General features: G+C 35.7%; 1 protein-coding gene and 1 long non-coding RNA gene across 3 annotated transcripts in view; one reads left to right on the top strand and one right to left on the bottom strand.

The window, feature by feature from the left end:
- LOC307164818 (E3 ubiquitin-protein ligase MARCHF4-like) overlaps positions 1 to 14,461 on the top strand; it is a 31,316-nt gene extending 16,855 nt beyond the window's left edge. Inside the window, exons 2-4 of the mRNA XM_079881964.1 lie at positions 8,199 to 8,354; positions 10,441 to 10,633; positions 13,815 to 14,461. Of these exons, the coding sequence (XP_079738090.1) occupies positions 8,199 to 8,354; positions 10,441 to 10,633; positions 13,815 to 14,248 (783 nt within the window). The 3' untranslated portion in view covers positions 14,249 to 14,461. The remainder of the gene's footprint in view (positions 1 to 8,198; positions 8,355 to 10,440; positions 10,634 to 13,814) is intronic.
- On the bottom strand, positions 6,821 to 14,557 carry LOC307164825. Of its 2 annotated transcripts, XR_013822344.1 has the most exons (4): positions 14,459 to 14,557; positions 10,918 to 10,986; positions 10,461 to 10,648; positions 6,821 to 6,953 (listed from the first exon to the last, which is right to left on the bottom strand). It is a non-coding gene; the product is annotated as an uncharacterized lncRNA (long non-coding RNA). The 2 variants fall into 2 exon arrangements; XR_013822345.1 differs by lacking the exon at positions 6,821 to 6,953 and having other exon boundaries at positions 10,577 to 10,645.
- Between the last annotated feature and the right edge of the window lie 11,935 nt (positions 14,558 to 26,492).

Here is a 26,492-nt window from a genome sequence, read left to right as displayed (position 1 = left end):
ACACACACACACTCACACACACAAATCAATGAAACACTTACAGTAGAAGTAAATGGGACCAAACTGTAATTCAATAATATGTACATTAACATGTTTGTAGGGTGAACAAAACTGATTTAAACAACTCTACACATTTCTTATGAAAAAATCCCTTTTATTGTAAATGCCTCAACTTTGGCTTTTTTAAAAGAAAATGAGGGACAAGTCAAATTTATTTTAATCAACATTACGCCACAAATGTTGTCAACTGAACGTAAAGTCGGCATGAAACATAAGTTGCGCTTGTCTTTTCTTCTCTATTGTGTCGTATATCCGAGTGAAACGCTTCTGGAACAAGAACGAATGTGGGCGGGGCTTGATTTTGTCTGTGGGGAATTGATTGGATGGTTGTGGTTTGCTATTGGTGGATCTCATGTGAGTGACAGGTTGCCCCGCCCTCGTCATCAGAGAAGAGGAAGTTATTCTGATTCAAGATTACGAGGCACATAAAATAAAATATTGATGTGCACGGATCAATCATTGATACTAAACACTGCAATACTGCACACAAACAAGAACTGTCAATTTTGATTTCATGATGACTAGTTGAGTTTGCTTGGGTTCACATTACACACATTTGTAAGTTTAGTTGTCACAACACTGAAAAATGCTGGGTTGTTTTATCCCAATTTTGGGTCAGATATGGACAAACCCAAACGTTGGGTTAAAAATGTACTTTAAAAATTTAACCCAACGGCTGGGTTAATGGCTTCTTTTCTTTTTTTGAGTGTACCTGAAGTGAATTAGAATAGGAGTAAACTGAACGGCCCTCAGCTCTCGGTGGAGTAAGTGAAACAGATTGTCACAGTTGTAATGGCGTCTGAGAACACGGAGGTGGATTAGGCTGCAGGTTTTGGACTCGCTCCTCATCTCCTCCTGTGCCGTCCTCCTCCCATTGGCTGTTCCAGCTCTCCTCATACTGTCCGGCAACTCGCTCCCACGAAGTCCATCTGCAGACGGGCCTGTGTCTGAACACACACTCCCTTTCTGTTTCCTCTCGGCGCTGTTGGCTGAAGGAGCATCGGGGTCGTGCTTATGTAATCCTCACGTTAAGTTGAGCTTGAGGCGGCTTTTAAAGGAGAGCTCGGCTCTTTGGCGGGAGGAGTACGGAGTACTTTTGGAGAGTAAAGAGATTAATGGAGAATTTTAAGTCTTCTTCTGATGTTTCTTCTAGGGGAAAGAAACTGAAATCTCACGTGTTACTCAATAATGTTTGTGCTGCTCAGATTTGACAAGATACCAAAGTCTGCAATCAAAAGTTAATTTAAAATCAAATATTTCTCATCAATGAATCCAAATATCAAATAATCTGAGCTGCTATCCACACTGTAAAAAGTCTTAACTTGACTTAACTTAAAAAAAAATTGAGGAAACCCGTTGCCTTAAAATTATTTTTAATTTAATTTAGGCAACGGGTTTCCTAAAAATTTTTGAAGTATACTTAAGGCTATTTAACCCAACAGTCGGGTTATTTCTAGAAATTACCCAACGATTTTAAAAATGACCCAATATTTTTGGAAAACAACCCAACATATTGACCCAATATGTGTAACCCAACGGTTGGGTTAAACAAATAACCCAACGTTTTTTACTGTGTAAGTAAACTGAGCACTTTTTTTACGGTGCACTATATGCCAATTTTAGTTTTCACACAACTTTGAGAAACATCTGAGATAAAGTTAATATTTTTATTAAACATGTCTGAGAACTCCATCAAGCCTCTTAAGCTTTGAAAGAGCAACCTGTGAGCAATAACATGTCCTTTTGGGAGCGCAGGATTACACAAAGGAAGGAATAATCACAAACGAGATCTCTTCAATATCTCAACTGTTTCTCCTAGACAGCAATGAGATTAAATGGAGATTACATTGAGTTTCAGGAGATGAGGATCTCACATCACTCCTCGAGATCTCAGCAATGTCTCAAACTGTGCTCAGATTTGACAAAATACCAAAGTCTGCGAGGAAAAGTCATTTGTTTCTATTTGTACTTTGCTTAAAGAATTTTAGGAGAAACATCTTGATAATTAAAACATGTCTGAGAAATCAATTTAGTCTTTTGAGCAATGAAAGAGCAACCTGTGTGTGAGCAATAACATTTTGCTCTCGGAGACACGGAAGAAAGAAAAATACATCTCAACTGATTCTCCTAGACAGCAGTGAGATTAAATAGAGATCAAATTGAGTCTCCTAATTCTCAGATGTTTCTCCTGAAGGCCCCAGTAATCTCACATATATCCTCAATCATCTCATGCAGTCTCAAACGGTGCTCAGATATTCCAAAATACTGAAGTCTGCAATCAAAACACAGAGAGCTCAATATGAACTCAAATATTTCTCAGTCCATTCTACTCTCATTCATTTTAAAGCTTCTTGTGTGCTCACAGGTTGCTCATTCATTGCTCAAGACAAGAGACATAATGGAGTTTTAATTCAAGTATCAACTTTGTCTCAGATGTTTCTCATAAGAGCAACTCTGGCAATGCCGAATTAAAGGAGATAATCATGAAGAAAATCTCTTTAATATCTCAGCTGTGTCTCCTAGACAGCAATGAGATTAAAGCAATGAGAGTCTCCTGTGTTTCCTTAGGAAAAGAGATCCCAGTAATTTCAGTTATCTCAATACGGTCTCAAACGGTGCTCAGATTTGCCACAATACCAAAGTCTGCAATATGATTGAGATCTTCAAAGTCCATGCTATTCCCGTTCATTTTAAAGTTTGTTACTTTGCTCAGAGGTTGCTCATTCATTGCTCAGGAGACATAGGCTGAATCCGAAATCGCCCCCTATACCCCCAAATAGGGCATGATTTTAGGGAATAGCCATTTGTAGTCTGAAACCACATAACGAGTGTACATCTTCTCAACAATTCTGAGAAGAAAAACTTGCAATTCTGAGGACAAAAAGTCAAAATTATGATTTAACTTATAAAGTCCAAATTGAGAGATATAAACTTGCAATTGCCAGAAAAAAAGTCTATAAAAATCTTATAGTTTGTAATGTTATAGGTTTAAATGTTATTTCATATTGCCACTATAAGCTAAAACATTATGCTCCCTATGAACTGCATATATGAATATCATCTAGACTTATTGTTTACATCAAATTCATGCTTTAGTGGCAGGTTTCATCAGTCCAGTCTGTCCGTTTAATGGTTTGCAACCATAAAAGTGTGTGTAAAGGTCCAAAAGGCTTCTTTGTCGATGGTATTCTATAAAAAGAAGACTAGCGCGGCATCCAAAATTTAATACTTCCATACTGTATAGTATATATAAAAAAAAACATTACGCCAACAAAGTAGTGTGTCTGAATACGTTGAGTTCTTTTTTGCTGCTTATTGCGCTTAATGGGGTGATGAACTGAGAAATAAAATTTTCCTTGAGCTTCTGACATATAAGAGGTCATCATACTATAAGAATATCCTGTAAGTTTCAGAACTGAAAACTTCCTTGTTAGTCCAATAAAAGCTTTTATTGACAGCAGGCACAGCGAACAACAGGCTTTTCAGAGTGGGGATCTCTGACGTCAAAGGGTATCAAACCCCGCCTCCGCAGAAGAAGATCAACGCCCACTTCAACACTGCCGGTTTAGCCCCGCCCACCATGACAGTGGAACTCATTATAATATGCAAAACTGTTATCCAATCATAGCAGTGGGCGTTTACTTCCAAGTCTTCAATGCGGCACGCCCATAAAAACCAAGCGTTTCAGGAGCTGGGCTCAAAACCAGGGTAGAAAATAGCCTATTACTTATTCATTTTGATGTAAAGACCATGCGAATCATAAGTTGACCTCAGATAACAATATAAAACATTTTAAAAAGCCAGTTCATGACCCCTTTAAACAGTCAAATACACACAAAATAATGTCAAAATGCAGATCTTGGCGAGTGTACATGTAAACACAGGCAGTAATGTTTTAAGTGAATGTAAAAAGTTGAGAAAGAAACGCATGTGTGTGCAGTATGTGATTTCGGACGCACCGCTTCAATTATTTTGCATGCTGATTCTAACATCCAAATGCACAAGATGATATTTTTTTCCTTATTCCGCGGATCTCGCCTGTTTTTCTCGACTTGTTACCACAGTTTTTCTGTGCGTAACAGCTTCAAACATGTTTTATTCAAGCATCAGCTCAAATGTTCTCAGATGTTTCTTCTAAAATACAGCAAAACACAACATCACCAACCTGAGTCTATCTGTATTTCTTTGCAATCACTTAAAGTCCCCCTTAAAACTCCAAAATGACATATTTTAATGTTTTTTCCTTGAATGCCTTAAAATATCTTGAATGTAACTCGACACCCTTGCCTCATTTAGTATGCACGGTTCTATGAATATGCAAACGAGCCCCGCCTCCACTCACTCACTCAGCTCAGAGATCCACTGGTTGACGATCACACGTTGATCTGATTGGTTACAAGGTAGTTTGTGATGTCAGAAACACCAGCGATTTCAAAGCGTGTTTTTGAGACTGTCTTTGGTTCACTGCAGTTTTAAGGAGGAAATACTCAGCAATGCTGTCGACTTATGAATTTACACATGGTTTGGCTTAAAGCAGATTAAAAACACCACATAGACACATAAACAACATTAAAAGCTGGATTTCACTACAAGGGGACTTTAAAGTGAACAAAACTGAGCAATAGCATCCTCGCATTAGTTTATCTGATCTGATTTTGGGCTCTGAAACGTTTAACTCGAGCTCTGTTTATACACTCATCTTCTGCACGTTGTTTGTGCGAGTGTCGATGTCTCTCAGCGTGACGCTAGCGTTAGTGTTTGCTGGAAGGTGAGCGTCACACTGCGCCACACCTGTTCCTGTGTCTGCTGCTCCTCAGTTATGCTTCACACACACACGACAGTCACTACATCCATCCGCGTTCGTCACACACTGTCCCGTACATGCAGGAGGGCAGAACGCCACACACACACATTACGCAGTACAACACCGTCCCCTAGTAAAAAATACCGCACAAGACGCACATTAGATGTCCACGTCCAAAACATAGTGAGAAAAACCAGATTAAACCAGTCTAAACTGGATTGCCGGATGAACACTGTAAAGTTTATTGGAGTGCATTATACAAGAAAATACCATCTCAGTCTTTCTAACAATGTTTAATTCACTGCTACTTGCTGTTTCTTTGTGAAATTTACTTTAAGTGGAAATTGTTTCAAAAGACATCCTTCAGTTTCTTTCGGTGTATGTTGCTAAATAATGCCACAATACTCTAATAAGCATAAATATAGACAGCACACATAGATATTGGGTAAAATAGACCATTTTTAATGAGATTGAACAGTACTAGGGTAGTAAATGATTGGTAAGTATATTTATAATACTATATAAAATTCTTCAAAGATTCTCTTACATTTTGGATCCGTCGTAAAGCCAATCCCATAATGTGATATTCTCTTTTGGAATAGACTTTGGGACAGAGCCCTTTTCTTTATTCTTTATCTTTAAGTGTCAGGGCTAATAGGTGTTGTACAGTAGGTGTCATGACAAAGAGTGCCACTCAATTATGAAATAGTGCAGGTTATGACTAAACTAACATCTGGATGCTTGTGTTATAGTTTTGTTTTTTAAGATACACATTTCAATTTAGTCAATCTGCATACATTCACTGCACAGTAAAAGATTGGGGTCGGTAAGATTTTAAGGATTAAGGACTTTAAGGATCTTCCGCTCGCCGAGGCTGCATTTATTTGATCAAAAATACAGTAAAAAATAGTGAAATATTATTACAAATTCAAATTGTTTAATAAAAAAAAAAGTTTTCTATTGTAATATATGTCACTCTGGATTACAAAACCAGTCTCGAGTCGCACGGGTATATTTGTGGCAATAGCCAACAATACATTGTTTGGGTCAAAATTATCCATTTTTCTTTTATGCCAAAAATCATTAGGATATTAAGTAAAGATCATGTTCCATGAAGATATTTAGTAAATTTCCTACCGTAAATATATAAAACATGTATTTTTGTGAGTGAATGCAGCACAATTGACAACATAAATGAACAACTTTAAAGGAGATTTTCTCAATGTTTCAATTTTTTTGCATCCTCAGATTCCAGATTTTCAATAGTTGTATCTCAACCAAATATTGTCATATCCTAACAAACCATACACCAATGGAAAGCTTATTTATAATGATGCATAAATCTCAATTTAAAAAAATTGACCCTTGTGACTGGTTTTGTGGCCCAGGGTCACATATAGTAAAGTGTAATTTATTCTTGTGATACAAAGCTGAATTTTCAGCATCATTACTCCAGTCTTCAGTGTCACATGATCCTTCAGAAATCATGATGATTTGATGATCAAGACACATTTTGTAAAAAAAAATTTTCTTCAGGATTCTCTGATGAATATAAAGTTCAAAAGAACAGAATTTATTTGATAAAGAAATCTTTCATAGCATTACAAATGTCTAAATATGAACTTTTCACTGCCAGTGTTTTAACAAAAAGTTGCAAGTGTTTTTGATACTTTTCACAAAAAATTCATGGCCCCCAGAATATTTTGTTGTATGAATATCTGAACATGCAACATATCAAAAGAAAGAACAGACCCTCTGCTTTAAAAAAAAAAAAAAAAAAAAAAAAGAATATGGGTAAGTTTCATAAAAAAGCAACACTTTGAATATAAAGCTGAGAAAATCGTGAAAATCATCACTTGTTTCTGCTTCTTCTTCATCAGTGTTTGGATCAGGAGATGTAATAGCGCCCCCTACCATATAACAGTGAAAACACGGAAAGCCAGAAAATTCCGTCAATGGCGGGGAAAGAGTTAATAAAATAGCACTGACCCCAGACTTTTGAACAGTATTGTAGTTCACCAAAAAATGAAATTTCTGTCATCATTTACTCTCCCTCATGTTGTTCCAAACCTGCGTGACTTTCCGTCTTCTGCAGAACACAAAAGGAGAGTTTAGTTTGTTTTTAAAGGATATTTAAGATGCTTCTGTGCAGGTGAAATAAATCAGTGGTTCTTCACCTGGAGATTCTCACATTCTACCTGACATTTGTATTTTTAGTGCACTATTCCTTTAAATATCCAAACACAGCATGAACAGCACAGTCAATCTGTTAGTTTGTTTATTCCACATAATCACAGCGCTTCTGCAGTTTACCATGTGTAGCGCAGTTACAAGTCACTCTGAATGAATGAATGTTGGGCTTTAGTTCTCTTTATCCAATTTTAAAATTCATACAGTGTCCATGAGGAAGATAAATTATTAATTCTGAAATAGTCAATTCATTTTTCATTATGTCTGAACTGTCTAAAACCAAGATAAAACACTGAAAAATAAATAGATGATAAAAAGTGCTGGGTATTGAAAAGGTGCAGATAAAAAGACTTTTTAAAAACATATTTATTTACAAACTAAGAATTTCTAAGGGCTCTAAAGGATCAAAACGTTGCTGAAAAACCTGTTGCACACAATCTACTACATGCCTTCTGTCGTCTGATTGATAGTTTATACTTTTTTAGAAAGTAAAAGGTCTTTTTTATTGTAAAAATGTTATGCTTATGGTTCATGTCTTCAGTTTTCTGTGAAAACTAATTTTTATAAAGTAAACATAAGAATAACTTTTATGTTGTCATTAATATTTTAAGATGAACACTTACTAGACTGAAGCAACTAAGTTTTACTGGATTATCCATACATTTTTTTATTTTTCTTTAGAAAAATCATGTTAAAATGTGAGTCAATGCTTTTGAGGAACGTTTCTTTGTTCGTCTGTCAATCATCATTGTATTGCATTGCACTTAAGTTTTAAAACTACAGATATTTCATCATAAAACTAAGCATTTAAATATCATCTTACTAAGATTACTGGAGATATAGAGTGACATCTTATATTTATATGGATTTTATGTTCTCATTGATTTACATTACAAGTGAGCATCAGAATTTCATCTTACTTTTTGGCCATATAAATATCAGTATCTGCACCAAACTGCATATTTTGGGCCCCTGAATAAAATTCTGATGTTTTATCATCCTTGAGTATGGGGATGTCAGGTTCATGTCAGGCTTTACAGGGTTAATATTGCTTCATTCTCTTCTCTGGATGCTCAGGCAATGGTGTTTTTACTGAGAGTCTCATGTGTGTGTGTGTGTGTGTGTGTGTGTGTGTGTGTGTCAGGGCGAGCTGCTGAGCCCGTGTCGCTGCAGCGGGTCCGTTCGCAGCACTCATCAGCCGTGTCTCATCAAGTGGATCAGTGAAAGAGGCTCGTGGACCTGTGAACTCTGTTACTACAAGTATCAGGTGATCGCCATCAGCACCAAGAACCCACTGCAGGTACAACACGTGTTAAAGGGGTGGTATAATGTCTTTTCACAAGATGTAAAATAAGTCTCTGATGTCCCCAGAGTGTGTGTGTGAAGTTTTAGCTCAAAATACCCCACAGATATTTTTATATAGCATGTTAAAGTCGTCACTTTTTGAGGGTGAGCAAAAACGCACCGTTTTTGTGTCTGTCCCTTTAAATGCAAATGAGCTGCTGCTCCCGGCACAGGGGGCGGAGCTTCAACAGCTTGCACTCACACACATATGCACTGAAAATTTCAAAAGCTTTTAGCCTTTTATGTTCAAACCGGAGTCAGACAATGATGGAGAGACTCAAGAAGAAGTGACAACATGTAGAAGCAACAGGACATTTCTGAATGGTTAGTTGATGAGTTTATGAAGCTTATGTGTAGTTATCTTCTAGTCATTGATTAGCATAGTCTTGATAATCTATAAATCATGTTCAGGGGGCGGGGTTTATGTAAATTCTAGGGTTGGTGATGTCACTAACCCGGGAGGAATGTGGTGTAGTCTCTACCAGCCGTTTGTTGTAGTCCTTAAAAAGCGATTTCTTTAAAAGCAAATATCTCCCTTTGCTCTGAACTTTGAGCGTTGTAACTTTGCAGATGTTGTGTATGCTCAAACAGCAACATTACACACTAACTAAAGTTAGAAAAGTCAAATCATAATCAAACACCCCTTTAAATGATGCAACTACACAAAACCACTGCAAGACTGAAGACTGTTTACAAAATTAGGCCTGAATTAGTATAGTAACGGTTTTGATTCTTAATTATTCTACTCAAAATTATTTTAATTTGGAGCAAGGTCCCCTCCAATAATGTTCAGAAGTTTGGGGTCTGTAAGATTTGTGAATGTTTTTGAAAGAAGTCTCTTCTGCTCACCAAAGTCTGCAATTATTTGATCAAAAATACAGTAAAAATAGTGAAATATTATTGCAGTTTAAACTAACTGTTTTCTATGTGAATCTATAGTAATATGTAATTTATTCCTGTGATCAAAGCTGAATTTTCATCATCATTACTCCAGTCTTCAGTGTCACATGATCCTTCAGAAATCATGATGATTTGATGATCAAAAAACATTTATGTTTATTATCAATGTTGAAAACAGCTTAAACTGCTTAATTCTTTTTTTTGTGGAAACTGTGATACATTTTTGTTCATGAATAGAAACTTCAAAAGCATTTATTTGAGATAAAAAAATCTTTAGTGACATTAAAAATGTCTTTGCTCTCACGTTTGATCAATTTAATGTGTCCTTGCTGAAAATAATCAATAAAAAACCCCAAACTAAACGGTACTACACTAAACAAGAACAATACTGTGTTTGGTCGTACTATATTGTTTTAAATAAAGTGCATTTATAAACAACATTACCAACAATAAAACTCCAAATGTGTGTCTGTAACTACACATCGTCACTGAGGTTTAGTGAATCAAGGAACACTCTGTGCCAATTCAAACCCAACTAAAACTTACTGTGAGGATGATTCTTGAGTCTTTTATAGAGAACGAGTTCATTTGAATCATTTGTTTGCAAACCAGAGAATGTTTGAATCATGTGTGACCCTGGATCACGTCACCAGTCTCGAGTCACACGGGTATATCTGTGGCAATAGCCAACAATACATTGTATGGGTCAAAATTATCGATTTTTCTTTTATGCCAAAAATCATTAGGATATTAAGTACAGATCATGTTCCATGAAGATATTTAGTCAATTTCCTACCGTAAATATATAAAACATTTATTTTTGTGAGTGAATGCAGCACAATCGTGAACATAAATGAACAACTTTAAAGGAGATTTTCTCAATGTTTCGATTTTTTTGCATCCTCAGATTCCAGATTTTCAATAGTTGTATCTCGACCAAATATTGTCCTATCATAACAAACCACACATCAATGGAACGCTTATAAATCTCAATTAAATAAAATTGATGCATGTGACTGGTTGTATGGTCCAGGGTCACATATAGTTTTGAATAAGAACTGGATCTTGACTCTCAATCCTGAATAGTGAGATGCAATAGAACTGAAACACCCTTCTCTCTCCGTCTTTGTCTTCTAATGAAGTGGCAAGCGATTTCCCTCACCGTCATAGAGAAGGTCCAGATAGCGGCGGCCATCTTGGGTTCCCTCTTCCTCATCGCCAGCATCTCGTGGCTCGTGTGGTCGTCTCTCAGCCCTTCGGCCAAATGGCAACGGCAAGACCTGCTCTTTCAGATCTGTTACGGGATGTACGGCTTCATGGACGTCATCTGCATCGGTACGTGCGGTTCTGCTTGGGGTCAGAGGTCAACTTAGGGTTTAAATGAAAGATATATTCAGTCATAATAGCCTAAGTCGTTTATGCAGTTTAGTTCAGCTCTTTTTTTCACTGGGGAAGTTTCACTGCTTTCTGAAAGTTATAGTTTTCTTAGTACAATAAATATATTTATAAGAAAAGATGAAGGAGAATTTGACTACAAACTCTTTTAATGAAATCCACAGACAGTATGAGTGTTTTAAAAGCAGAAAAACCTTGAAACTGGGTCTGTAAAGAACCCATACCTCGTTTAATCTTCTTCTGTGACTCACAATGCACCTGTGACCATGAATCTAATACAGCGGGAGTCAAATCTAAAGGAAAAAGAACACATGTAGCAACTTTTAAATATTATATCATGCATTAATACAGTATGTAATATTATCTGCTACATTTTAATGATTGAGTCTCAGTCTCAGTGAGTGCAGCGAATTCACATCCACACAGATTTGATAGAATACTAAATACATACGGTCACATATGAGCGTAAACAGAAGGAGAAGTAAAAAAGCAAAAGAAATCAGTGAATGAATGATTCAGTTTGTTTGTTTTTGAGCAAACGGCATATAAAACATGCGGCAGCAGGAGAGATTGTGTCCTATTCATCCTCAGTCATTAGAGAAGAATACAGGATTTAAAGCAAAAGTTCACTTAACAACAGAGGTGGGAGTAAGTCACGCTTGTGCAAGTCACAAGCAAGTCTCAAGTCTTAACCTTCAAGTCTCAAGCAAGTCCAAGTAAATTTTGTGAAAAGCAAGTCAAGTCAAGTCAAGTCACAGCTTTATGTCAAGCAAGTCAAGTCAAGTCGTAGCTTGGGTCACAAGTCACTGGCAAGTCATACAAACGTTTGATTATTTCACTGAATTTATATATTAAAATAAGTTAAAACTACAGAAGTTGTGGACTATGGTTTTATTTGCAACATTTTTTTAAAATATGCATTTCCACATACAGCTGAGTGGTTACTACAATAAAAATCTAAAAAATTAAAAATAAATAAAATTTCAAACTACATAGCCTAAAATGTAAATGTAACTGAAATAAGGCCAACAATAAAGCATGAAAAAATAAATATGCCTTAAACATTGCAGAAGGTATTAAACAATTCACAATTCAAGTATAATGGTTCCTATGCCACCAAATGGCATTCTTTAAACTGGCATCCCCTTTATATAAGTTATATAACGAGTATAATAATCGGTAACAGTTTTCTATGTTGTTTTTTTGTCATTGGAAAGAACGACATATTTGGCTTTAAAGCATGATTGGAAAGAAATGTGGCAAATGTTATACAAAACATATGCCATAATTAATTATCATTTGAATATTGACAACATTAAGCTACATTTGAAAACATAATTGTGTATAAAGAGGCATGCTGTTTTGAACAATATTCTCTCTAGATTTAAAGATAGTCAAATTAACTATAACAAACAGGTTAACCAAGCCATAGCTTACTTTTAGACGTGGTGAATGAAGTTCGACTGTTCGAGGTTGTGATGGTCGTCCGATATCCCTTGCCCTGTTATTATGCGTACAGCAAATCTTCTTGTATGAATATGGTCAATTTCTAGTGTTTATATCCAAAAGGAAACGATGCTGGGAGATGTTTTTATATTTAGCGCGCTCACCGCGATGTGTTTTTTCTGTGCTTGTGCAGCGTCACGCAATCACGCAGAATCTGATGACTGGCGTCAATGGTTCCATTGCTTTCATTTTGTTCATCAATTGATGTTGCGATGATTTATATAAAAATGTATATCAAGTCAATTTAGAGTCATACAGTTCAAGTCAAGTCAAGTCTCAAGTCATTGGATCTCAAGTCAAAGTCAAGCCGAGTCATTTTCTTAATTTAGTCAAGCAAGTCTCAAGTCCTTAAATTTGCGACTCGAGTCAAGTCATGTGACTCGAGTCCCCCATCTCTGCTTAACAATACTAATGTAGTCATCATTAACTCAAACTTATATTGTTATTCAAGTATTTTTAAATACATGTATATGGTTTTCTCACTCAATTTACCACTGACTGCCTCTGATTGCTTTTAGAGGGAAGAACTGCCTATAACTGTGTGTGTATTCGACCATCAAGTGCAATAAGACGTGAAAGAGAACTTTGCTGAGAGACATGGCTTTCTGTGATGCATTGAGTTTTTTTTTCACTGGTTATTGTGTTTAATAACACTTTTTAACATCGAGCGCGTCCAAAATTCGTGTTCGCCTTCTAAGAGAGGCAGCTTTCTGTGCGCAAACTTTCCTTTTTCCTTTTCAGGATAGGATATATTGCACTAATAACTCTTTTTAACATCAAGCTTATATTCTCACATTTCATCACTCTGAAGTGTCAATAGTGCTATATATTTACATACCGCGCTGTAGCAAAATCTCTAACGATAGACATTTTATACCATGGTAATGATAGATCGTGCTAACTAATGTTAACAAATGAGACCTTATTGTAAAGTGTTATCATTTTCTTTATCTCAGTGATGTGACCCTTTAGGGCCCTATCTTACACCCGGTGCAATGCAGCGCCAGGCGCGACGCAAGTGTATTTTGCTAGTTTCAGCCCGACGCAGTTATCATTTTCACGTCCTGCGCCACGTTGTTTAAATAGCAAATGCATTTGCGCCCATTTGTTCGCCCATGGGCTGCTGGTCTGAGAACGAGGAGTGTTCTGGCACATTGTTGGAGCGTTGCTATTTTGAGGCAAATGAAAGTCAATGGCGCAGTATTTTTTTGTTATGTAAAGCTTTAACCTCGCACACGAGCAGATCCGTTTCCGCGCTAGAGAAGCGTTCAGTTTTTCCACTTGCAAATTCCACCATGTAAATAGCGAATCCGCCATGGCATGAGCGCAACTGGCTTTTAAAGGGAATGGGAGATGAGACTCTGATTGGTTAATTGCACATTATGCCCAAAACACACCCATTACTCATTAAGAGAATAGGGACAACCCTTTTAGACCATGCGCCGATAATTTTTCCTGTCGTTAAACTAGCAAAAGTGGATTCGCGCAAGTGTACTTGCGCCGTGCGCTTTAGACCGTGCTTAGATCGTTAAAATAGGGCCTCTAAACTTTGTTGTTCAGTCATGAATCACAAAAAACATTGCAGAAACATAACCCCGAATCAATCTCTCCACAGCTCTAATCGTCCACGAGGGCCGGTCCGTCTTCCGCATATTCCATCGCTGGCAGGCCGTCAATCAGCAGTGGAAAGTTTTAAATTACGACAAAAAGAGAGACAGCGAGGAGGTGAAGAAGAGCGAGGAACTGAAGCGTTCGCTGCTCCACCAGAGGGAGCCGGTGAGAGTGGACGTCTCTCCGTCACCGTCTTCACTCATGGCTTCTGCTGGGACGCCAGCGCTCGACGTGACCGACGTGACCGACGGCACCACACACACCACACAGGACCCCACAGGCACCGACGGCCCGGCTCTGCCTGAACAACACTGTCCGTATAACCTTCGCTATTTATTGAGCCATCTTCGGCCACACGAGCCCCGGAGCTCGCCGAGTCCCGTCGGCACGAACACCACCAAACCTAGAGAAGTGGTGATGAGAGTCACCACCGTCTGAGGAGGCCTTACGACGGGACGCCTCAAACGCCTTTCAGCACAGACACACGATGAGCACAGCGTTGAAACTGTTGGATTGGATTATAAATGACTTTAATAGATGCTAATCATGAACAATATGGGGTTTTTAATTGCATATGCTGAGATTTAAAGAGCTGAATTTAAAGCGACAGTTCACCCAAAAATGGACATTCTGTCATTCTTTACTCACCCTCATGAGGCTCCCAAGACGTGTTCATAGTTTTCAGTCATGTGACTGGCATGGAGATGCCCGTAGAACTTCCATCTGTTTCAATCCACAAATATTTAGACCTCGAAATGAAGAAAAAGAAAAAAATATGTGAACAAAATGCAAGTTTTGGGCACTTGTGATCATCCTACTGCAATATTTCAATGCTTAACATGAAAAACACTTAAAGTGCCTTAATGTACTAAAACACTGATATTAAAAGATCAAATTGAGTTTACACCTTACTGATGATCATACTAGATACAGGTGAGCAGACGAGCCCAGAATATGAATGCAATGTGCTAATTGGTGAAGCGTTTTCTTCATAATGGTTTTCTACAGAAAAACGGATAACGAGAGTGTTGAGTTTATATTCTGGGTTCATCAGCTTGCCTGTACATAGTATGCATCATTAATAAGCGGCATATTGATTTGATCTTTAAATCTCACTGTCTTATTATATTAGTACTAAGTACAAACCTGGCAAACATGGAATAAAAAAGGAGAATTAATGAAGAATCTTCATGCATAAAACAATTCATTGTTCGACAGTAGAAATAACAAAATATGGGTTTAGAACTCGTGTTATTTAAGTATTATTAATATACTACTATAGTTTTTATGTTATTTAATCTAATTTATTTATAAGTATAGTTCCATAGTTTTTAATCAATTTGAATAAGTTTGAATCATTTTGTTGGTTTTCTAATTTTCATTAGTTGTAGTCTATTTAGTTTTATTCATTTTATTTCAGAACTACTTCAGTTATTTTAGTACTTTGAATGAAATTTAGAAATGTTGCCTGTATTTTATTACAGTTAATGTTTATTTTATTTCAAGTTATGAAAATGTTTTAGTCATCGATAATAACCCTGTTTGAGGGTGAGTAAACAATAAGAGCATTTTTGGTTTTGGGTAGATTATTCCTTTATGTTTAGATAATATTTATTTAAAAAAAAAAAAAAAAAAAGGTCACTATCCATTGAAAAAGTTGATGGTAGTTTTGGGAGATTAAAAAGTCGGCACACCACCGCTCCAAAAATGTGAAAAATGTAATGATAGACTCACACACAGGTGCTAACGCTTCGTGCACGTAGGCTCTTCGTCAGACAATTAAACGTCAAAGGGAATGCAATGTAACAGGGAGGAGAGTAAAGATGGAAAGCTCCTAAAGCTTAGTTCCTTATAAATTCACGGATAATTTGTTGTTTTGTCGTTAGTGAAAATCAATATTGACCTTGTATTTGAAAAAGGATCCTCATATAAGAGACAATACTAAAATTCAGAGTCAGTTCATTCACATTCGGAGATCGACTATTTTTGACTGTCAAAGAGTTGTTCAAAATCTTTCTCTTTAGTAAACTCTGTGTACACAAACACTGTTCTCAATGCTGGAGTTCATGTGTAGAGCCTCTGGTGAGACTTCCAGCACAGTTTCATGTTGTGTCAAGCCGCATTAGAGTTTTAAAAATAGCGATTTTTCCCATTCAAAAGGCAATTTGACTCAAAACGAAAATAAGGTCAAACTTAAAAGTGGCGTTTCCATTCTAATTATGCTTTTAAATGAAAGTTTGCCTCGGGTAGATTAACAAAAAGATTGCATTTTGGCAAGAGTTACCCTTTAAACACACCACGCATTTATACACACAGGTGACCCCCCCCCCCCACACACACACACACAAAAAAAAAATGATACCAATTATTACCCAAGAGAACAAAGAAAGGAAAAGGAAAAATACAAAGATAATGCATGTGAAAGTCAAATAGAGATACCTGCATAAACCAACAACAAAATCAAGCAAATCTTAAAGAATCGGACGAATATCAAATTCTCATCATGAATTAACGTGAAACCTTCTGGATTTACACACTAGATACGATGGCATCTAGGGGATTCATTGAATTTAATATTCGTCCATTTCATATCACTATCTCGTCCATATCACTATTTGAATTGATATTAATTTTGTATGTTTAATTTGACTTTCACATTTAATATACAATACCTTTGTATTTTTCCCTTGCCTTTCTTTGTTCTCTTGGGTGATAATTGGTATCATTTTTAAATTTTTTTTGGTGGTGGTGGTGGTGGGGGGGTTACCTGTGAGTATAAAGGCATGGTGTTTAACTGTTAATTGTCTGACGAAGAGTCTACGTGCTCGAAGCGTTCCCACCTGTGTGTGTGTCTAAACAATTACATTTTTCACATTTTTGGAGCCGTGGTGCGCCGACTTTCCCCCCTTTTTATCATTTTCCTTGTTGATCACCCAATTTGAGCAACATTTTGCTTTGCTGTAGATGTGCGTGCTTTGGATCTGAGTTTTGGGAGATTATAAATATGTTTACAGTAACGTTATCGGTGCCGCCACAGAGACGTTAAACGGAGCGCTTGGATCCGCCCATGACCCTTTCACTGTCCATACATAATGAGTGACAGCTGTCAATTATCACTGTGACAGATGCCACTCAGGACTGCAGCTCAATCTGTTGAAAAGCACAAGCCGTCTTTCTCAAACTCTCTTGCTTTTTCTCTGTTCTTCTCATGCTTGCTGGTAATGCATGTTTTCATATTCTCACAACCTTTGTGAGGATATCGATCATCTCAAATCATAGAACAGGGACGTCCATGTGAACATTTCTCCCTTGAGCACTTCAAAGTCAACATGAAATCAAAATTAACTTTTCATAACACATATCTCTTATTAAGTCTTAGGTGTTACTGTGCACCTTATTCTGAAGAAAACTAATGTTTGTCTTCTTAATCTTTAATCAAAATGTAATGACTTGCCCTGCTTATGAAATAACTTTCCTTCACAATCTTTACAATCCAATCAATTCCTGATGGATAAAATCAAGTTCTGCTATACTTTATTTATTTTAACATTTGGTTTCAATGAAAATACATCTCATAATGGAAGTAAAATACATTGCAAACAGTGTTTCATGTTGACTTTAACACCAGGAGAATTGTCCCTTCAATTATTGTAAGCAAATTACAAATACAATTATATTTACCATCTGTTTATCCCACAGACAAACAGTGAAGGCCAGACATTTTGGGTTTGATTATTAAAGGAATTGTTCACTCATAATTTGTCATCATTTACAGTATTCACCCTGTTAAGCAGATTTTTCAGGTTCATACAAATAGGTCGAGTAAATGATGACAAAATTGTTGTTTTTGGATGAATTACGCCCTGTTGACGCAGATTACTTATTTTGCCATTATATATTTCTATCAGATATATCAACTTCAACATGGTGTGCTGAGATCCATATTTTTGTCATGTTGCCATTTCATATCTAATAAATCTAATGTATAAACGAACATCAGCATGAAACGACTGAAATATTACTCATCTTTGGAATCAGATGTGTCTGAAGTCTCGTATGATGGAGGACAGAGGGAGGTTTGACCCATCTCAGCACCTGTAGGGCGTCAGGTAACCCTGAACGCTGAATAATTCAGCTGATGAAGCGCTGCTATCAATAAGAAGACGGTCTTAAAATAACAGTCGGCCTGCAGGAAGATCCCAGAGTTCATCATGAACACGTCCGCTCCACTTCTCCTGAATTCAACACCTTTAAAAATAAAAGCAGACATGGGTTTATATACAGAGAGCATGAAAGTTTAAACCCTGTCTTATCAAAACTAGATTGACACCGAAATCCTTTTAGCAGATAAACTCAGTTTTTCTCTCTCGGAAAAATGGAGCAAAGATGTTGAGGACTCGTCCTGAAATATTCGTCCAATCAAATGCTGTCTAGAATGAGATTGTCCCTCCCCCTGATATCATCTGCATAACAAGTAGCACATTATAGTTGGGTGATTCTCCAACTAGGAGCACTTTTGGCACTGTGAGTTTATGGAAAATTCACTCTCTTAAAACACTCAATCTTCCTAGCTTCATTCATTTGTCTTCTAACACAATATAACAGTGGGCAGTTTTAGAATTCCATGGATTATTATTATTTTGAACAGTTTTTCTGAAGAGCGCTTTCAAAGATGTCATTTCCACCACTTTTCAATTTATGTATTTTATTACAATATAATATTGTAAAACTGATTATATAAGATTATGTATCAGTCAACAACATCAGTGGCTACCTAATCATGTAACAAAATAAATCTCAATACTTCATGAACTTAATGAATTTTTATTTAAAGTTGCTAAATGCCACGAGTTGGGATTTTTGCCTACAGCATTTCATTTTTGCTCAGGTCTATGTTTATTATAAGTCACTTACACATAATATTGTAAGTAATGAACTATAACTACTTGATTTAAAATACATTTAGATCCACATCATTGGTTATTCTTATTTTTTTTCTTAAAAACTGTAGTGGTGGAAATGACGGTTTATGGTGGAAAGATTGTTTCTGTTTATTTTTACTTAAATTGCCAGTCCAAAATATTTTTAACCATGTATTTTATTATTTAACATATATGAGTTGAACAGTATACCTAATAGTTTTAAAAATAATGATTACAAATGATATGCAAATTATATGAACCTGCTCAAAACATTCATATAAATATAGATAAATAAAAATACATTTAGAGTGTACTGGATTGGTTATATATAAAGTTCTCAGTCCAAAAGCACAAATATGTCATGAGAACATGCAGATAGCGCACAAAAACTACATATATCATGTCGAAAGCTACGCCTGTAACTTCTCAGAGGTGGAAATGACATTTTAGCAGTTTTTCTGCAATATTAGCACTCCCTCATGTCAGGCTTAGCTACTTTTGGACTTATTATGTTGTTTACTCGTAATAAACATAAATACACTATTTTCATATTTGTTGTACATAATTCAACCGTACTACAGCCAAGGTGGAAATGACGCTGAATAAAAATACTCTGTATAAAAGCTTGAGTTACCTTGATTTATTTTCTTGTGCTGAAGAGCACATGTGCCTGAAGTTTCATCTTCAACTAATACGTCCTTTTCACTATTATTTCCATGGTTACCAAGTAAATAAAATATTTAAGGTGGATCTATTAAAGTGGATTTTGTTGAGGGAGGTGGAAATGACGGAAAACCTGGGGACAGACTTATTTCATTCCAAAAATAGTTCAAAATTATGATATACATATGGAATTTCGATGGTATGATATTATTTTATTTGTCCTTAAGACAAACATGTTAAAAATATTTTTAAATCAATCCTTTAATATAATTTTTTAACATTCAAAGAGGGCCAGTCTGGGTTGGGGACAAGCATAAAACAGCAAAATCTGCTAATAAACAGCCTTGCAAAAGCATTTTTTAAAGAAAAAAGGGGCAATATTTGGTGGTTACTAGGATGTTGGAGCATGAACTTCATAATGACAATTTATTTGTGCACTTGTTTGTTTATTTATTTACAAAAAAAGGCCAAGGACACAAAAGTGCCTGTAGTTGGAGAATCACCCAGTTGTGTCCCAAATAACACACTAAACACGTATGCTATGCACTATGTACTCATCCGTGTAGTGTATGAATTTTATACGTTATTTTGTCGTTCAATGTCAGAGTCAATTAAGTGCATAATTCGGGTCTTTAAAGCTACACTGTGTAGGATTTTCTCCCATCTAGCGGTGAAATTGTTTATGACTACCAATTGAATATTACTTTCTAGCCCCTCCCATTCCGAGGGCGTTTTAACTCCTACGGTGGCCGTATTATTTCAAATCTGCCGGTGTGGTGAACAATCGAGTCCGGTTGAAGAGATGAGTCCGGGCTGCGTCAATAGAGGAGAAAGACCACGAAATTTAAAAATACGACTGTTATTGTGTCACGAAATGTAGTTTTAAGAGTTTCTCAGTCGAGAATGTAGTTGTCTGAAGCTCAAATATGTTGTTTATTTATTATAAAAAAACACACTAACAACGAGAAATGTTTAATTTCACAATCTATAGCTTCGTTTAAATACTAGTATATTAAACATATAAGTTAAAATACATTAATGACTCGTTATAACGTAGTACAAACTTCTTCTATAATAAAGCGATTTTCTATTATTTGTAACCAGGAACTAAAGCGATTACCCTAAAAATGTGCTTTGAGCCAATCGGATTGCTTGGGTCCTAAGCCCGGACTCATCTCTTCAACCGGACTCGATTGTTCACCACACCGGCAGTCGCGAGTAATCTCCCCCTCGCATTCGTCACGCCGCCACTGAGTGTCAAAACGCGAAAGCCGAAGCTTGAATTTCCAGGTATGTCCCTCTTAGGCTAATGTATTTTCAAGATGGAGGCGCAACATGGCTGCCGCCATTCAGGCGACTCACTCGTATGTATTCTAAATGGCAGATTCTACGCTTACGAGAATACTTGATTAGTTGGTAGAAGTAATTACACATTAATGAGCACATCATTTTGAAAGAACAAAGTGTTTTTTGCTAAGAATCAACTTAAAGAATTACAGCTTTAAAGTGCGCTTTTCAGTGTGAACACACTAATCACACATTCTACAAAACGCCATTGAATAGTGCATACTTGCAAGAACGCCAGGATGCACCTCATGATTCATGAATATGAATTTGAATTGTTCTAAATACAAAAATCAAAGAAATCCATATTAAGCTCTATATACTGATGTGGTCATATTGCATCATATATTTGCTGTTTGTTCTGAGTTTCTCAAGGTTACACAGAGATCAACTGCAAGATAATCTCCAAATGTAAAAGGTGAGTTTGGGTTTGAATTGCATCATGTGGAACAATTCTCAACAAGACTCAAAGCCGGTCTGGGGCTTCTGGTAAAAACATCAGGTATCAATGAAAGAAGTTGTTCCATTTCTGACCTGAGAAGAAATTTGATATAATATATTTATTTTAAAAGTGCATAACAGTAACCGTGATGACAGGCTTGTTCTGCAGTCTATCTCCCCATTCATTAGTAATCGTGATTAATCGCATCTAACATTGCATAATACAGGTGAAACTCCAAAAATTAGAATATCGTGCAAAAGTTCATTTATTTCAGTAATTCAGCTTAAAAGGTGAAACTAATATATTATACAGACTCATTTCATGCAAAGTGAGATATTTCAAGCCTTTATTTGTTATAATTTTGATGATTATGGCTTATAGTTTATGAAAACCCCAAATTCAAAATCTCAGAAATTTTGAAACTGTTCTTAAGCTGTAAGCCATAATCATCATAACTATAACAAATAAAGGCTTGAAATATCTCACTTAGCATGTAATGAGTCTATATAATATATTAGTTTCACCTTTTAAGTTGAATTACTGAAATAAATGAACTTTTGCACGATATTCTAATTTTTGGAGTTTCACCTGTATATGTGTGTGTGTGTTTATTATTATATTTATATAGGTATATTATATATGTCTGTATACACACACAAAAGTTTGGTAACATTACTATTTTTAATGTTTTTGAAAGAAGTTTCTTCTGCTCATCAAGCCTGCATTTATTTGATCAAAAATACAGTAAAAACTGAAATATTGTGAAATATTATTAGAATTAACTAATTAACTGTTTTCTATGTAAATATACGGTAATTGTAATTTATTCCTGTGATCAAAGCTGAATTTTCAGCATCATTACTCCAGTCTTCAGTGTCACATGATCCTTCAGAAATCACTCTAATATGATGATTTATTATCAGTGCTGGAAACAGTTGTGCTGCTTAATATTTAATAATATTTAACATGTAATCATTTTCCCCATATATATATATATATATATATATATATATATATATATATATATGCCTACAATTTGCTAATATATCTTTTTTTTTTCATTCGCAATGCTTCATGGGAGTGCAACTGACCAAAGCATCAACTCTGATTGGTCACTCTCAGCTGAGGATTATGGGAAGTGTCTTTTGGATCTACAGAAGCATATATCATCACTGAAGAAACTCATGTTACATCTGTCTTGAAAGCTTTGTAAATTATTGCTAAAATTCAATGTCTCTTTGGAAAACAATGAATGGGATTGTACCTCCGGAACAGAAGAGGAGAGTTGTGCTCTACTGACACGCGGATCAGAAACACACGGATCTGAAACACACTGTGATCAGAAAAGCATGAAATTCACTCCTCTCGTCTGCCTGTTTCCTTTTATCTTCCCTCTCGCTACTGGAGGTGGAAAGGGGAAAAGGGCTGTCGGATTGCTTCCCGGCTCCTGTTTGAAGTCTGAAATGACAGTCATTATGGGTTGCTGCAGTTTTTCATTCTGGAAACATCAAAATGGTGCGTCAGAAATGAGTGCGGCCCCCTGCCACGGTTTTAATCGAACGCTCTGAGCTCTGACACTCATACACAGAAACTATTACAGTCAGATACAGTACGTGACTACAATTCACACACACCCGTCTGAAAACATGACAGATGTAGATCCTGAGCGGCAGGAGAGAGGGAAAGATATTGAGCTTCTCTGGGATACTTGAATCTGTCAAATATTTGTATATAATGACAGACTGATTTCATTTCTTCTCACAAAATTATCTACACTCAAATGTCATTAGTGGCATAATGCACAGTTACAGTTAGTCATTATCCAAAAGCAAACGAGGTATAAACATTTTGCATTCAAGGACCAAAATTAACTAAAAATTAGATGAACCTAAACATTTAAATAGATTTACTTCCACTCTGAATATTTAAAATACAAAAATGTTAAAATATTATATACAAAATATATAGTAAACTTTCATTGAGAAAAAAAAAAAAGCATAATAACAATATATTTTAATGTTTTTTACTGAAAAAATAAATAATTAAGAAACCAAAATTATATATATATGCAAAGTAAATAAAAATATTTGGTTACACTGTTTTTTAAGGTGTCATTGTTACAGTGTAATTATATATTTAAGTACTGAGTAATATTAATTAACTAAATGTACTTACTATAGGGTTAGGGTAGGATTAGGGTTTGGTTTTTGCATGTAATTATGCATAATTTACTCTTATTACTATGGTAAGTACATGTAACATATGTAACAAGGACACTAAAATAAAGTGCTACCAAATATTTCTTAAATTATAATATTTATAAATATAAAAAATATTTCATTGTTGAGCTACATAAAATATACAATGATATACTATACATGTGATAAAATATAGTGATATTAAATTTTTTTATATTATAATTTATTATAATTATAAATATTTTTAACAGTGTAATAACTTAAATATTCAGTAAATATTAAACTATATTATTTTATAATTCTTTTATCACATTAAAATTTGATTGTATTTAAAATAATATAAAATGGATAGTTCAGACTGTATTCTGATGGACGAGCCGCGTCCTGATCATACTGAACTATATTATTATTATATATTATATAACAAATTAAATGAACTATATTACTTTATTCTGATTAATATCAATAAGATATATGTATGTGCTTCACTATTCTTTGCTGAAAACATACTTTACCCGTGATACACAGACTCTGATGCCTTATTGCTTTAAGCTTTCAAAAAGAAAGTTTCCATGTTTTATATCTAATTTGTGTTTTATTTAGTTTTGAGCATTATGGCCCACATTAGCGATGCAATGGGTTCAAGCGTACCTGGATGATCTGGTTTGATTAGATGTGGTCCTCGTTTTGTGAGCCGCTGCTGTACGTTCTGCTACCGAACTGATCCATCAAAGAAAGAGGGAAAGAAATGGGAATGAAAACACAAACAGACATGATACAGGAAGATATGATATATAGTTCTCATGAACACACCTGTGGATGAATCTTACTGTTTCTGCTGCAAGGATGTCATAAACATCCTTAAAGGGGTGGTATAATGCCCTTTCACAAGATGTAAAATAAGTCAGAGTGTGTGTGTGAAGTTTTAGCTCAAAATACCCTACAGATATTTTTATAGAGCATGTTAAAATTTTCATTTTTGAGGGTGAGCAAAAACACACCGTTGTGTCTGTCCCTTTAAATGCAAATGAGCTGCTGCTCTCGGCACAGGGGGCGGAGCTTCAACAGCTTGCACTCACACACACATGCACTGAAAATTTCAAAAACTTTTAGCCTTTTATGTTCAAACCGGAGTCAGACAATGATGGAGAGACTCAAGAAGAAGAGACAACATGTAGAAGCAACAGGACATTTCTGAATGGTTAGTTGACGAGTTTATGAAGCTTATGTGTAGTTATCTTCTAGTCATTGATTAGCATATTCTGTCTTGATAATCTATAAATCGTGTTCAGGGGGCGGGGTTTATGTAAATTCTAGGGTTGGTGATGTCACTAACCCGGGAGGAATGTGGTGTAGTCTCTACCAGCCGTTTGTTGTAGTCCTTAAAAAGTGATTTCTTTAAAAGCAAATATCTCCCTTTGCTTTGAACTTTGAGCGTTGTAACTTTGCAGATGTTGTTTATGCTCAAACAGCAACATTACACACTAACTAAAGTTAGAAAAGTCAAATCATAATCAACCACCCCTTTAAAGTGTGACTTTTTACTTCCCGTTTCCCATGCGAGCGAATAAAATCAGTGCATTACGCTGAGATCAGAGCAAAGCATGTTAAATAAGCTGACCTTTTGTCCAACAACACTTTTACCTCTCAGTCAATTACGGTGACTGCAGAATCCTTTTAAAAAATGAACACAAATGACTCAATTAAAGCAATTACTGTAAATAATGACTGAATGCATGTGAAATGGGTGCATGAAATTATTCATTTGAATCTATGGAGCAGCATCTTCTTATTAACCTGTGAAAACATGCGTCAAGAAGAAATGCAGGTCACTTTTCACCACAAATCCAAAAGAAATGTACATTTACATTTATGCATTTGGCAGACGCTTTTATCCAAAGCGACTTACATTGCATTTCAAGGTACACATTTACATTCTTATCAGTTCTAAGAAATAAACTACAGCAGAAGTTATATTATTTTACTTTCGGAAAATGTATTTTAGGACAATTGCAGTCTTGACAATGAAGCTCAATAGCCTTAACATAATACACAACTATCTCACTGTCATTACTGTAATGCAAAATAGCAAGAATTACTGTATTATGATGAATATCGTTGGCTCTGTGAATTGCTTTCGTTCCTTTGCTGAAAGTGTCCGCAAACTCTGAATCAACATTTTTCTAAATGTCATAATCATTTGTTAACAGACAAGTATTCCTTACTTCAATGAGCTCATTGTATCTGCCTTTAATTATTACATTGTTTAAATTAATATTTTTTTTAGCTAACTGTGATTTTTGTGTATATACATTTCTAAAATACATAACTTAGTCTGATAACAGATCACTCTAACTGTAATGTGGACTCATGCACTTTCTGTAAAGCTGCTTTGAAATGATGTGTATTGTGAAAAGCGCTATACAAATGTGAATTGAATTAAATACATAAATGTAATTAACCGATGAGAATCACTATTGGGAATCATGGAAATTACTCTGGACATGAAAGTACTGAATGTTTTTGTGTGTGTGTGTGTGTGTGCATTAAAAATACATCTAAAATCTTAATGCTTTGGGAAAAAAATAGTAGTATATGTGACCCTGGATCACGTCACCAGTCTCGAGTCGCACGGGTTTATCTGTGGCAATAGCCAACAATACATTGTATGGGTCAAAATTTTCTTTTATGCCAAAAATCATTAGGATATTAAGTAAAGATCATGTTCCATGAAGATATTTAGTAAATTTCCTACTGTAAATATATAAAACATTTATTTCCGTGAGTGAATGCAGCACAATCGTGAACATAAATGAACAACTTTAAAGGAGATTTTCTCAATGTTTTGATTTTTTTTGCACCCTCAGATTCCAGATTTTCAATAGTTGTATCTCGACCAAATATTGTCCAATCCTAACAAACCATACATCAATGGAAAGCTTATTTATTCAGCGTTCAGATGATGTATAACTCTCAATTTCAAAGAATTGACCCATGTGACTGGGTTTGTGGTCCAGGGTCACATATAAAAAACAGAGTTTTTTTCTTTTGGCTTTTGGGTGAAATGTGCCCTGGTGTTCACCTCAACACTGCTCCCATTGATCCGCACCATC

Source organism: Squalius cephalus (assembly GCF_949319135.1).
Source record: "Squalius cephalus genome assembly, chromosome: 9".
Taxonomy (NCBI): domain Eukaryota; kingdom Metazoa; phylum Chordata; class Actinopteri; order Cypriniformes; family Leuciscidae; genus Squalius; species Squalius cephalus.
The sequence above is the reverse complement of the archived record's forward strand: the minus strand, read 5'-3'. Positions and strand labels throughout refer to the sequence as shown.